The sequence below is a fragment of the Ciona intestinalis genome, chromosome 10 (assembly GCF_000224145.3).
Source record: "Ciona intestinalis chromosome 10, KH, whole genome shotgun sequence".
NCBI lineage: Eukaryota > Metazoa > Chordata > Ascidiacea > Phlebobranchia > Cionidae > Ciona > Ciona intestinalis.
Genome location: NC_020175.2, coordinates 2,261,776 through 2,276,053, shown reverse-complemented (window position 1 = coordinate 2,276,053; position 14,278 = coordinate 2,261,776). Strand labels below are relative to the sequence as shown.

General features: G+C 31.1%; 1 protein-coding gene across 1 annotated transcript in view; it reads right to left on the bottom strand.

Moving 5' to 3' along the window:
- Positions 1-14,278, bottom strand: part of LOC100186139 (dynein beta chain, ciliary) — a 66,234-nt gene that overhangs the window by 35,259 nt on the left and 16,697 nt on the right. The window contains exons 23-43 of the mRNA XM_026836464.1: positions 13,998-14,167; positions 13,619-13,727; positions 13,363-13,479; positions 12,833-12,949; positions 12,326-12,526; positions 11,559-11,711; positions 10,814-10,948; positions 9,870-9,992; positions 9,265-9,387; positions 8,075-8,299; positions 7,312-7,513; positions 6,372-6,501; positions 5,829-5,994; positions 5,261-5,368; positions 4,765-4,896; positions 4,240-4,400; positions 3,248-3,425; positions 2,640-2,723; positions 1,526-1,683; positions 782-1,013; positions 5-64 (exon numbers count right to left, since the gene is read on the bottom strand). Of these exons, the coding sequence (XP_026692265.1) occupies positions 5-64; positions 782-1,013; positions 1,526-1,683; positions 2,640-2,723; positions 3,248-3,425; positions 4,240-4,400; positions 4,765-4,896; positions 5,261-5,368; positions 5,829-5,994; positions 6,372-6,501; positions 7,312-7,513; positions 8,075-8,299; positions 9,265-9,387; positions 9,870-9,992; positions 10,814-10,948; positions 11,559-11,711; positions 12,326-12,526; positions 12,833-12,949; positions 13,363-13,479; positions 13,619-13,727; positions 13,998-14,167 (3,084 nt within the window). The remainder of the gene's footprint in view (positions 1-4; positions 65-781; positions 1,014-1,525; positions 1,684-2,639; positions 2,724-3,247; positions 3,426-4,239; positions 4,401-4,764; positions 4,897-5,260; positions 5,369-5,828; positions 5,995-6,371; positions 6,502-7,311; positions 7,514-8,074; positions 8,300-9,264; positions 9,388-9,869; positions 9,993-10,813; positions 10,949-11,558; positions 11,712-12,325; positions 12,527-12,832; positions 12,950-13,362; positions 13,480-13,618; positions 13,728-13,997; positions 14,168-14,278) is intronic.

The following is a 14,278-nucleotide window of genomic DNA, read 5'->3' as shown; positions in this document are numbered from 1 at the left end:
AGACAGGAAGATCATCAGTAACGATCTTAGGGATGTTGAAGTCACGAAGAGCTCGCATCAAGACCTATATGAGGATTTCAAAATTAGATTTTATCCAACAAAGAAACTATACAACAATAATTGTTGTTACAGAAGTATCACATGACATTGTCCCAGAGTTTGTCAGACAATAAGGTTATGCTTATGTATTACAGAGCAGTTGAATTAACTGTCTGTCAACTAAATTTTTAAAAAATAATGCTTAACCCGGAATGTAATGTAACTTGCTTTATTCTCGCGTGGCCGGAAAACGACAGTTGCCATAACACAGGTGTTCTGTTTTATACACCTCTGGTCAGCTCACGAGTAACCACAAATGTTACTTTGTTGGTGATTTTTATTGTATTTTTCTGGCGACGAGCCTTGAACCCATTACCTCTGAATTAGAGGCAGGAACGCTAACTATTGTGTCATGGTACTTGTAATTTACTAAGTATGAAGAAAATTTCTAAAATTGTATAATAATAATAACTTTTATTTGTCTCTTCGATTACAGTAGCGAAGATTTAGAAATATTTTAAACAAAAAGACAGGATATAGCGACAAAACAACAGTTGTTAAAACACCCTTACAGTTCAAAACATTTTTATATTTAGTTAGTTAAAATAAGCGTGGTCGCTACACCTAGCGGACAAACAAGCCATTTATTTTAATTTAAGCTAAACTTGTAATAGAAATAAAAGTGTACGCAAAGAAAAAATTGTGTGTAAAAATTTCAACAAAGTGTTAAAAATTCACTTACCTGGTCCTCTGCTCTACCTGGATCACTTCTTTTCAAAGCACCAGCTACGACCAGTACAGACTTGATTGCCCTTAACCCCCAATCATAATGGTCTTGCTTGGATAGCAGTTCCCGGCATAATGTGTACAAGGTGATGAATTTACGGGCGAGAAGCCTGTTGTCGATAAAACCTTCTGCCACCAACATGATCTCGCATATCATGGCAAAGTCAGGAACCACCATTGCACAGGGTCTGTGTGATGGGTTTTGGTCAGGTTTATATTTGTTCAGGTTTTATGTTTGTATAGGTTTTAAATTTAAATTTTTTTAAACATGGGTCAGGTTTTATATTTAAAATTTTAAAAATATGGGTCAGGTTTTATAATTACAAAAACAAAAACTTTTTTTTCCTAATTAATGGAAAAATGTTTGGATAGGTAATTTAAATGAGTTTATATCTGTGTTTAAAGTTTGTGTTTTGATCGTGACAAAAGCAACTCTATAGCTTTGTTGGGAGAGGTTAAGATGAAGTCGAAAAAATAGAAAACAAAAATAAAAATGTTTTAAAAATGTTAGGATAGGGTAATACTGTGGGCATATTTGTGTAAAAAAACACGCAGTAAAAGTTTTTTTGGGTAAAATCCATTTAAAATTCTGTTACCAGACCCTAATTGCAGTTCTTGAAGCCCTTAAAGTGAAGAAGTTTGATTCTATGCACCTAAATTTCTAAAAATGTTAATAAACAAATAAATAACTTCCACATACCTAAATAAAGCCTTCAGATTCTCAGGTAGTTCAGTTCGACCGGCATAACCAGGGTTCATGGTAATGAAGAGACCAACCGATGGAACTAATCGAATATTTTCACCCAAGAAGTCAAATTTGTCACGCTTTTCTTTGATTGCATCTTGAATGGTTTTAACCTGCGGGGTAAAAAAGTATGAAATACTTTAAAAAGAAGAATTTTTTTTATTAAAATAACACAGACAGTAGAATTTTTTCATCTTTTTTTATTAAAATATCATAGACAGGGGAATTTTTTATCTTTTTTTATTAAAATAACATGAAAGGTAGAATTTTCTTATTTCTTGTATAAGATTATACATTTAGCTGTTTGCATACAAAAAATTTTATTTTAACCTATAGTTTAATGCATTTTATTAATATTGAAAATTATACTGTTTATAGGTAAAAATTTCTACAAATAGTTAAATAAAGAATAAAAATAAAGTATTTAAAAATAAAAAACAGTTATAGTTTCATTTAAACATTTCTTAATTGTTAGATTAATTAGTATTCGAAAATTAATAAAATGAGAAAAAAATTGAAAAAAATTTCTCACAACACTAATCACCCATAGTTACTAGTTACATTTATGGTAAATCGGAACGATTACGAGCTGTATGAAATAAACACTCATGTTATACTCACTATCATTACCCTGTTACCTTAAATAACATAAGTTACGTTCATTCATTCTTCCAAAAAAATAGATTATGTATTTTTTATAGTAATACATTGTAAAGTGTTGTTTTATAAATATAAATTTAGTAAGGTGGGGGAAGATGAGACTCCTTTTCATTCTATTTTTTCGTCCCATTTGGTAGCAAACAAAGAACATTCAAAGAAGTATAAAACCATATCTTCACTACTTCCATAGACTGTTGTTAATTGTTTAAAACATGATCAGGATATTTGGATATTATGTGCTAAAAGTGTCCTGCTCCCCCCACCCTACTATATCAAATAAATGAATGTAACTTACGTTATTTTAGCGTGGCCGGAAAACGACAGTTGTTATAACACAGGTGTTCATACACCTCATGCCAGCTTACGAGATACCATGTATATTGTAATATTACTAATAAACATAAAGTACCTGCACAGCCACAACAGATAACACTTCAACTGAAATTCTGTTGAATTCATCAAAGCATCCCCACGCACCAGTTTGCGCTAAACCCTGAAAAAAAGAAGAATTTTAAACAAAAAGTATTTGTATTAATATTTTTGGCAAAATGTAGATTTGGAAATTTAAAAATAAAATACTTTCCTAAATTCAAAATCTTACACACTTTTTAAAATAACTTGAATGAATGAATGAAATTTATTTTGTTTCTTTGGTCACGATATCGAAGAACAGGAGCGCTTACAAGAGCGAAAAGACGGGTAGTAACGGTAAAACGACAGTTTTTAAAACACACTTATTGGTAAAAAAGAAAAAATATTGTTTTGGATAAAAGGCGTGACCGTTACACCCTACAGACAATACAATAAACCTAACTTCATTAGTGTAGTTTCAGTTAGTTACAAAGCTGTAAATTATAGGCAAAATAAAACCAAGATTTTACACCAAACGTTAAATATAGGACACAACCACTACACCCAAAAACATAGAACTCAAAATTCTAAAAACATCACATAAACATACAGCTCAAAACTCATTTAAAAATACCACATTTTAAAAAATATACATAAATATTTTACCTTGTAAATATTTCCAATGGATTTGTAATCCATCTGTTCCGAGCAATTGAACACATACACCATCATACCAAGTGCACGACCCAGATCTTTTGTAGTTTCAGTTTTACCTGTTCCTGCTGGTCCAGCGGGTGCTCCACTCATGGTTAAATGAAGTGACTGGGTCAAAGTGATGTAGCATCTGGAGGGGGGGTGTTAAAGTATTTATATGCAGTTCCTAACAGTAATTTTTGGTATAGTAGGGTAGGGAAGATGAGACACCTTTTCATTCTATTTTCTCGTACCATTTGGTAGTAAACAAAGAATATTCAACTAATTATAAAAATGTATCCTCATGACTCGACCGTTGTTAATTGTTTAAAAAACACGATTAGGATATTTAAATATTGCGTGCTAAAGGTGTCACGTCTTCCCCTATCCTACTATATATCTAATTTGACAACAAAGTATCTTAAACATTTTCTATAACATAGATTCTAAATCTGTATAAAATAGATTCTTAAAAAGACACAAAGTTTGTCTGCTAGATGTAGCGACCACTATTTTCTTTAAATTAAAAGTAAACATGTATTTAACTGTAAGCGCGTTTTCGACTGTTGTTTATTCGGTATGTTCTAACTCTTCGTTAAAAATATTATAACCCCTTAAACGTATTGACAAAACTAACCAACCAATAACAAATATACCAAGTTAAAACAACCATTAAAAACAGTGATGAAAAGGTAATACTCTACCAGAGTATAGACCCTTTATGTCTATAATATACATCACAGGTGTAACTTGTGTATAATATTCAGCATGTCTATATATGTCTATAATATACAGAACACCTTAAGCATAATGCTGAAAAAAAAACACACATCAACAAAAAATAAATAAAATAAGGAATCTTTTTTTTATTAAAGAGCCAAAACTAAACTACCTACTTGTAAACTTCCTAGCAACAAAATAGAAAAGGAAAAAAGAGTTTAATTCCTTATAGGAGCTAAACCTACCTATCTGTTAGAGGCGTGATCACCAGACGTGGTGTGCAGCCGAGGTATTCATATGAATAAAGGAACTGAGCGTCACATATGTTCGCAAACACATGGTTGAGTTTGTCATCCCATCGAAGACGAAGTTGTGAGAGCCACAAGAAAGCTTGTGCGCTGTCAATCTAGAAATATTAGGGTTTAGATAGAAATATTAGGGTTTAAATAGAAATATTAGGGTTTAGATAGGAATATTGGGGTTTAGATAGGAATATTGGGGTTTAGATGGAAATATTAGGGTTTAGATGGAAATATTAGGGTTTAGATAGAAATTGTAGGGTTTAGATGGAAATCGTAGGATTTAGATTTAGACAAAGTAAACAATTCAACCTTTTGATTATTCGTTTAGATACCACAAGTAAAAAAGGCTTTTGAGAAAACTAAAAAAAAATTAAGAAAAAAATTGTTATGGAAACTGTTTAAATCATAAGCTACGATTAAGAAAATTTACTGTTATAACTAAACAGTCAAACCATGAAATTTTTAAACCTTTTGATCAATGAGTTTTCCCACCACATCCTTAGCATGCACGTCAATGGTGCAGATGGTCATGATGTTTTGACGATCGTTCTTTGTCAAATCACCAATTAATAAACCAATCAATGTATTCAACTGATTTATCTGCAAAAAATCAATAGTAGCAATGATGAGCCTTGAACCCCTAACCTCTGGGTTGGTAGCCACAACGAGCCTTGAACCAGTGGCTTCTGGGTTAGAGACAAACACCCCAACTGTTGTGCCAACACCGATATTTTAGTTCTTGGGTATTCAAATTGTGCGATTGTCCAGATAAATACAAAATGGGTGTTTTGCAATACACTGGTGTACCATGAAAGCTCAAGTACGGCATTAAAAGTTGCGTAAAATGATAAATCTTTATAGTTTTAAATGTGGTGTGACACAAAGACACAAAGAGATTAAGAAGATCAAAAATAAAATGTATATTTTTGAAAACGGCTGTGTAAAACACTTTGCGTGGTTTTACCTGTTTCTTGTAATAATCCTTCATGGCGTTCTCGTATCCTTCCTCCAGTCGAGCAAATGAAATATTTACCTCTGTGGTCCACCATATCTGTGTGCCCAGGAGAGACACCTAATGGTAAAGATATTGAACGTTATGAATCACAAGGTGTCTCTGTAGAGTAGACTTATCCAAACATCTTATTATTCTAACAAAAAAAAAACACCAAAAGTGTTTTATATTTATTTAACTAAAGAATTTAAATAGGAAATCACAACAAATTAACACTAATAACAAAATAAACATTTTTGCTTATATTTCAGAAATTCCACATACTATATGGGATGGACTGGATTTTAGTTGGGAAATTCTTTTAAATTTATTTGGGGTACAAAATGGCTTTGTCAGTAAACTATTGCCTTTACAAATACAACTCCAAAGTTCCATTAACAAAGCCTATAGTACATTTTAACACATTTTTCTGTAAATATTTTTGGGGGGCAAAAAAAAGCATAAAACCTAGCTAGTAAAGTAAATCTTATACTTTTATAAACCTTATCTAAAAATATACATATTTCAAAAAAAACTCTACCTGAGCAGGGTAGTCGAAAATCCATTGTTCTCGTGGTTTCTCCTCGTAAGTGACCACTCCTTCTGTCATTTCCTGTCTTACAGTTGATCTCATGATTTCCATTAAAGTGTTCAACCAGTTTTCCACTGGACCAACACACTCGCATGGCTTGTCAAAGTCAACGTACCTGAGTTTGGATATTTAGTTGAAAGTACTTTAATAGATTAGTTTCAAACACATTGTTTTACATATTAGTCACAATTTTTTGGAAACTAAAATGGCCCAAACCAGATTTTTTTTATAAATAAAGCATTATATTGGTGGAAATCAACATAAGTAATGCATTATACTGATAAAATCAATTTAAAATAACCAAATTAATATTTAAATTAAAATGAGAAAACTAATTAAAAAAATATCAGCTCAAAGGTATATACAACACTTTAGAAGTTTTCTAAAAGCATCCAATTAAACATTATATCACAAAATAACTACTAAGGATTGAAATTTAGTCTAAGTAACTTTAACAACTGATATTTTAACTTTTTTTTCCCAAAAACTCACTCTTTTTCTTTACTGTACATCCCGAGAGCAGTTTTGGTTGGATTTCCTGCTTCATCCTCTTTAAACTTGAGTTGTGCCATGTTGTCAAATAACTTTGCAAGATGACGGGATACAGCAACAGGGTTTGTTCCTGAAAAGTTACTTTTTGTGAACCAATTTCATTGTAAAAACTAGTCATATGTGTATCGCAACATACCAAAATATACAACATTAATTTTTAAGAAGATTTTGAATAACTCGGTTCTGTGAAATGTTAAGGTAACTTTGTTTTTGTAGAAGTATACAAAAAATTGGGTTTTTGTGAGTCAAATTCATTGTTAAAATAAATCATTTGTACATGTCAACATACTAAAATTAAAACAAATTCAACATTAATTTTTAAGAGGATTTTAAATAACTGGGTTCTGTGAAATGTCAAAGTAACTTTGTATTTGTGAAAAAAATGTATTTTTGTGAGTCAAATTCATTGTTAAAATGAGTCATTTGTACATGTCAATGTACTAAAATTAATACGGATTCAAAACAAATTAAATATATAAATGACTGGTTTCAAAGCACATGCACACTGTTATGTCATGGAGCGGGGTCAGGTGTGCTGTGAAACTAAATTATTTCACAAAAAGGATAAAAATACAAGTGTTTTTATTAAATTTCGGGGAAGCAAGTACAGTGCCCCTAAAAAGTTTGAAAATCTAAATAACATTTTTTATTCTGTTACTTCTGCTACCAGGCATGGTATAAATAATGTATTATTGGCTCATATGGTATAAAAACGTAGTGAATTTTCTGATGAAGTCTTGTCGTATGGCAGACGAAACGTTGGAAATACACTACCAGATGAGCCACTAATACATTAATATTTTTTAATAACTAACACAAACAATTTGCAATTAACATTTGAAGAAAATGGGAAAATATTATACATAGCAATAAATCTTACCATTAGAAAGAATGTCAAGAAGATCAGCAGAAGAGACGAAGTAAAACCTGGGGAAAGCGAGACGTTTGGTGTCCAAGTATTCAGCTAATGCTTTCTCACAAAGTGCAAGACGATTTTGTAAATCTTCAAGTTTTTCATACAAACCAGGCTTATTGGTTGCTTTTACCACATTTGGCGTGGCTTTCATTTGTGCAACGAGTTCCTGGGTAAAATAAGAAAGTTTTATAATGGTCATATACACCAGTTGTTAAAAATCGTTTCACAAGAGTTTTTTTTTAAATATCTCAGAAGTTTCAATTTTATTATTACTTTACAATGTACATAACTTTTAAATAGTCGTTTCAAGTATTATTTTTCTATTTAAACTACTTGCAATACCTGAGTAAAAAAAAAATAGATACTATAAAAACAGATTAAAACAATAAAAACTAAAAAGGCCCCACTATTACAAGAAAAATCATTGGCAGTATGAGTGAATGCCTTATCTCCAGGTAGACGAAAAACAACAGTTGTTGAAACACCAGTGTTTATACATCTCGTGCCAGTTTACAAGTATTACTTTGTGGGTGATTATTATTTTATATATGGCTGATAATAAGGATAACCTATTAGTGACCACTGGGTTGAAGCAATTGCTGTTAAGTGTCTCGCACAAGGACACATACGCCAACAATTGTAGCAACGACGAGCCTTGAACCCATTACCAGGCAGGCCAACCACTGTGCTAACTTAAAACAATGTTTAAGCCCCACAAACAATTTACCTTAAAGTCGATGTCAATTCCCTCAAATCGTTTGGAATCTTCCGGAAGTTGGGAACGAATGTCCTCTGATCCAATGAAGATTGCTTCCAGGTATGACCAGGTACGCTGGACCTCAAACCAGATCGTGATCACTGAATCTGCAGTAGATAAACTCTTCTGCCAGCTTGATACTTGGTCAAGGAAGTATGCGATGTATTTCGATGTCATCAAGTTTTGAAGTTGGACCTGCGTTTTTTCAACAAATAAAATTTGGGCTTTTGTTTTTAAACAAATAAAGTTTGTTTTGAAGTTGAACTCATGGCATCAGGTTTTGAACCTGGACCTGGGGGTTTGTTATTGAGAGTTGTGGTTTTGGTAAGGAATAAATTTGAGACCTTTTCTAAGTCCTTTGTTTATATTGTATTTTTATGTTGTTTATATGGTTGAATCAAGAATAAATTTCACTTATTTATTGCATGATATGACCACTCGTATGTATAACATGGGTGACATATTACATACTACATGTGATTGCCAGAAATTTTCTTTTCTTTTTAAGATAAACTTGACTACCCCCACAAAATTGTTCTTTCGCAATACTTGCAAATAAAGTAATGGTAACTGAAATATCTTACAGCGATTGTTTTTATACAACTGTCAAAAAAATTATTTTACGACTTTAGATAATTTTTGCCAAGACAAAACTGTTCGTTGCAAATAAAGTAAATGAAATATCTTTCAGCGATTGTTTTTATATGACTGCCAAATAATTACTTTACCGTTTAGAAATTTTGGCTAATACAAAAAATTGTTCGTTGCAAATAAAGTAATAGTAACTGTAATATGATACAGTGATTGTTTTTATATGACTGCCAAATAATTACTTTACCGTTTAGAAATTTTGGCTAATACAAAAATTGTTCGTTTGCAAATAAAGTAATAGTAACTGTAATATGATACAGTGATTGTTTTTATATGACTGCCAAAAAAATTATTTTTACTTTTTAGAAAATTTTCGCTAATACCACCAAATTGTTCTTAATGGTAAATGAAATATAATAATGGTAAATGAAATATGATACAGTAATTGTTTTTATATGACCGCCAGAAAATTATATTTCTTTTTCCGATAATTTTGTCTGACACAAAAAAGTTTGTTACACAAATAAACTAGGAGTAATTGAAACACCTTGCAGTCGTGCACTGCATACCTGGTTCTCCTCAAGTGTTTCAATAAGTTCTTCATCTGATTGAAGCAGGGGTATCTTGGTACGAGTGTGTGGTTCGTATTTGAACTCCATACTCCCCCAAGTGATGTCAAGTTCTTTCAAAATCTGCAAAAAAAATATATATAATTTTAATGCAGTATTTGTTGCATTAAAAATTTGAAAATGATTGAAATAAGAAATACAATAATTAAATTAAGCCTATGTAGCCTTATATTCTGTATGTTACCGAAAGATGTTGTTACAATTATTCAGATGTTTATTAAACCAACTCGTACTTCCGATCCCTGTTTTTATATCATTGTTCTATTCCAATACAAAATTTGTGTTAAAATTTGTTTTAACCCATACCCTAACATATAGTACTGTGGAGGAAGATAGGACACCTTTAGCACACATTATCTAAATATCCTGATCATATTTTAAACAACTTACAACTGTCTATGGGAATCGTAAGAATACAGTTATATAATTCTTTGAATGTACTTTGCTTCCTACCAAATGGGACAAGAAAATAAAATGTTCAGGTGTCCCGTCTTCCCCCACCCCACTATATATTCAAACTACAAACAGGTTAAAACTTTCCCCACCTTTTCCATTCCCATTTCTTTCACCGATTTATCCACGATACCTCGAACTTCATCTTCAAAGTTATGAAGGTTGAGCATGAGAAGATCAGCCAGAGTAGTCTCCTCATCCATTGAGAATTTCACCTGGTAAATGGGTTAGGTTTTAGAAAATGGAGATTTGTGATTTTTATTAACATTATTATTAATAAAAAAAAATTATGCAAATTTTTTTTACATGAGCATTTTATATTTTTACAATATCATTTTTTCAAGCAAATTTAATTTCATGAGTTTATATATATTTGACATTTTTGCAAAGATTTGTTATTTTACAACATTATTGTTCGTAAAAAAACAAAATTTCATGCAAATTCATTTTTTATTTCATATTTTTACAATATCATTTTTTCAAGCAAATTTAATTTTATGAGTTTATATATATTTGATCTTTTTACAAGGAGTTGAAAATTTTACAACATTTTTGGTCATGAAATTTTTCATTCAAGTTCTTTTTTCATGTCAGTTCAGTTCATACAATCTTATCATGGGTAAAATATTTTTGCAAATATCAAATTGCTATTCATGTAATGTTTCTATAACGACGATAACTTCATGATTATGATTGTTTTATGTTCATATTTTTATGAAGAAATAATTTTATGTATTTAAAACAGAAAAAAACCTTATAATTAAATAGGGGATACCAAAACAGATTACCAAACATACATCTCCTTTGCAAACCTAGATTAACCAAACTTTTGTAATGAATAAATGAATGTAACTTGCTTTGTTCTCAAATTGCCGGAAAACGACAGTCGTTAAACAGGGGTGTTTTGTTTCATACACCTCGTGCCAGCTTACGAGTTACCAAGTATGTAACTTTGTAGGCAATTACTGCTTGTGGGTAATAGTTTAAGAATGACTGTTTTAAAAACCCTTCCACTCCAACTAACTTCCATACCAACCTTTGTAGCTTGCATGAGTTGTTGCCAATGCCTGTCACGTATAGCTGGGTTTTGAAGCTCACTGACAGCTCTTAATGAAGTAAGCATGTTCTTTACTACAGAATCAAGTCCACCGAATGAATCCCATGCACGCATCTAGGAAATTAATTACATTTTTTACTCTTTACGCACACTTTTGTTTCTATTAGAAGTTGATATTAGTTAAACATAAATGGCTTGTTTGACGGCCGCATCTAGAATATTTATTTCTGACACTTTTGTTTGTATTACAAGTTTAACTTGGTAATATTTAAACATAAATGGCTCGTTTGTCTGCTAGGTGTAGCGACCGCGCTTATTTTTTTAAAGATTAAATGTAAATATATTTTTAATTGTCAGCGTGTTTTAACAACTGTTGCTTTAACGCTATATCCTGTCTTTTTGTTTAAAGTATTTCTAAATATTTGCCAGCATAGTCGAAGATACAAATCGTTATTATTTTTACATATTAAAAAGCTAAAATATTTAGAAAAAACTGTAGTTGCTGAATAGCCTTAATTTTAACAAAAAAAAATTGTTTAAAAATTCGAAGAAAACATGTTAGAAATATATCTTTAAAAAGTAGAACAGTATGTTTAAAAATTAGAAATATACCTTTAAAAATTAAAAAAAAAAAATTTTTTTTAAATACAAAAAAGTATAACTATATGTTTAAAAATTAAAAAAATTATAAATATATCTTTAAAAATTAAAAAAAATTGTTTACTTCTTTATCTAAGGCACGAATATCTTTGGCGAATTTCTTGCAATCAAGTTCCATCTGTTCTACATTGATGTTCGACCACTTTGTCTTCTTCCAATCTTCAATACTAGTTTTAACCAGAGTTATCATGTCCCACAGTGATTTCAGGAGAATAACCTGATGATAAACAATATAAATAAAATATTCAGGCAGCATAGTTTTCAAAAAGCAAAAGCAAAATATTTTATAAAGTAAATTACTAAGTTGTACTGTTTTTTTTTTCATTTTTTTTGTTTTAATATAGTAGGGTGGGGGAAGATGGGACACCTATTCATTTGATTTTATCGTTTCATTTGGTAGCAAACAAAAAACATTTAAAAATGATTAAACCAGATTCACACAAATTACATTGACTATTGTTAATAGTTCAAAACAAAATTAAGATATTTGGATATTGTGTGCTAAAGGTGTCCTGTCTTTCCTACCCTACTGTATATAACTTTACCATACAGTAATAAACTAACATTATCCAGTATTGCTTGTTTATCTTTTTCTGGCAATAGAAAAGTAAGTGTATAAACTTCATATGCATCATATCCATATATAAGTGTTAACCCTTAAATGTCACTTTTTGGGTATCGAACTTATTTACAAGAATTTTGCTTGCCCATCAACCAACGACTAAAAATATAATTAATATTATAATGAATACTTCAAATTACATAGTAAATATCAAAAATCAAACTTTATTCAAAACTTATGCATTAAATATAAAAAAAACAACAACATACCTCTCTTCTGCATTGCTTAATCTGTTTAAAGTCAGGGGCGTTAATTTCAAAGATGGCCGCCGACTCGTACAACTTCTTCATCTCATTCTCCATTCCGGTGATTTCCCCATGACATCGGTCAAGCGTTTGGTATGGGCGGTCAGCCGCGAAACGGAACGGAGCTTCTTTTCGGAATCGCTCACGGAATTCGTGTTGCTGGACCTATAAACGGAAAAGTACGGTAAAATTACAGCTAGGTAGAGGTTATATGAAGTAAATTTTTGTAGGAGTAAAAGCTTTTGGTAACAATTTGTGTTGCTAGACCTGTAAACGGAAAAGTACGGTAAAATTACAGAAAAAGTGAAGGTTATATGAAGTAAATTTTATAGGAGTAAATGTTTTTTTGGTACCATACGTTAACATGATACATTTTTTACAGTTTTACTGAAAGATGATAACAGTAAAATTGAATCTAAAATTGGGAAATACATCAATGGATTAAATAACTATGGCATAAAACTAAATTACATCAAATGTGCTGCACTTTCTTCTGAGAATTGCAACTTCATTTGACTGAAGAGGAGCCACTGCTTGCTTGACAGTTGCCGCTGTTTTCTTTGTGTTGTTCCATTTCTCTGGAAGTTCCTGCAACATAAAGGTAAGTTTGACAGTGCGGAACATACTCGAAAAAGCCCGAAATTGGGAATTTAAAATGGAAGAAAATGTGGAACTGGTAAAAAGGTATGTAGGTCTCTTAATATAGAAAAAAGAGCATTTTTAGGTCTGTTAAAATATGTCAATTAAAAAAAATAAAATGCGGAAATTCTTCTTCTTTTTTTGATCCAACTTTATAAAAGAAAATTTCTTAGTTAGATTTGTATTCAATTTGACATGTAGGCTGTGAGAGTCATATATGGCAGCAGAAATAGGAATTTAGTGAATGAAATAATTCCTAATAAAGCATGGTACTCCAAATGCATGTAAAAGCCAGAACTAGCCTGCAGACCATAGTTTTCCGATGATTTACAAGCAAGAAAAGAAGGAACTGTCACCCATACCTCAAGCTGCTTATGAATATCTTCAGGCATTTCTTGATCATAAGTTTTAAGAAGTTCAATTGTTTGTTTGAGAGGTTCAAACATTTCATCCGTCGTGCTTTGCCTTGATTTTACATCCTGAAAATAAAAACATGAAGAACCTCAAAAAGTAAAAAATTTAAAAAAAATACAAGTAATTTGTCAAGTACAAGTAATTTAAACCTGATCAGTAATTGGTCATGTGTACAAAAAATTATTTTCAGAACAATGGACTTACTCTCAGATTTTCAATAAGGGCCACCAATGTGTCGTAATCCAAATCTTCAATTACTTCAATTGCCATTCCTTTGTCAACTACTTTGATAAACTTCTCAAGATCGGATAAGCTATAAAAAAAGATAATAAAAGAGTCAAAAAGACCTATATATTGCATCTTTTTTTAATGCGTGTTTTTCTACATGCACCATTATTGTTGTCCTTTCCTTGATAGTTTTAGTTCTTAATTATTTAAAAAAACTAAAAAAAATTCAGATATATTTTTATTCATTAAAAAAACAAAACTTGTATAATCATATGACAACATTTAACAATCATATACCTAAAATTCAAACATGTTCCTCAGTAAAGTATTATTATAACTATATAATATGACTTACCTGTTAGTTACATGGTCAATAAGATGTTGTTTGAACATAAAACTCCATCTCTTAATAATGTTAAGCAGGGCTTGTTTGAAAGGTTTTGCATCAACTTTAAACCACGAATCAAACACAGCAATTGGATTGATCTCTTCAACTTCGCAGTACATTTTCTCGTATGTGTCAACCTGGTACAAATAATATGAATGTAGCGTACTTTATCCTCGCGTGGCCGGAAAACGACAATCGTTATAACACGGGTTTAATACCTCGTGCCAGCTTACGAGTTACCATGTGTG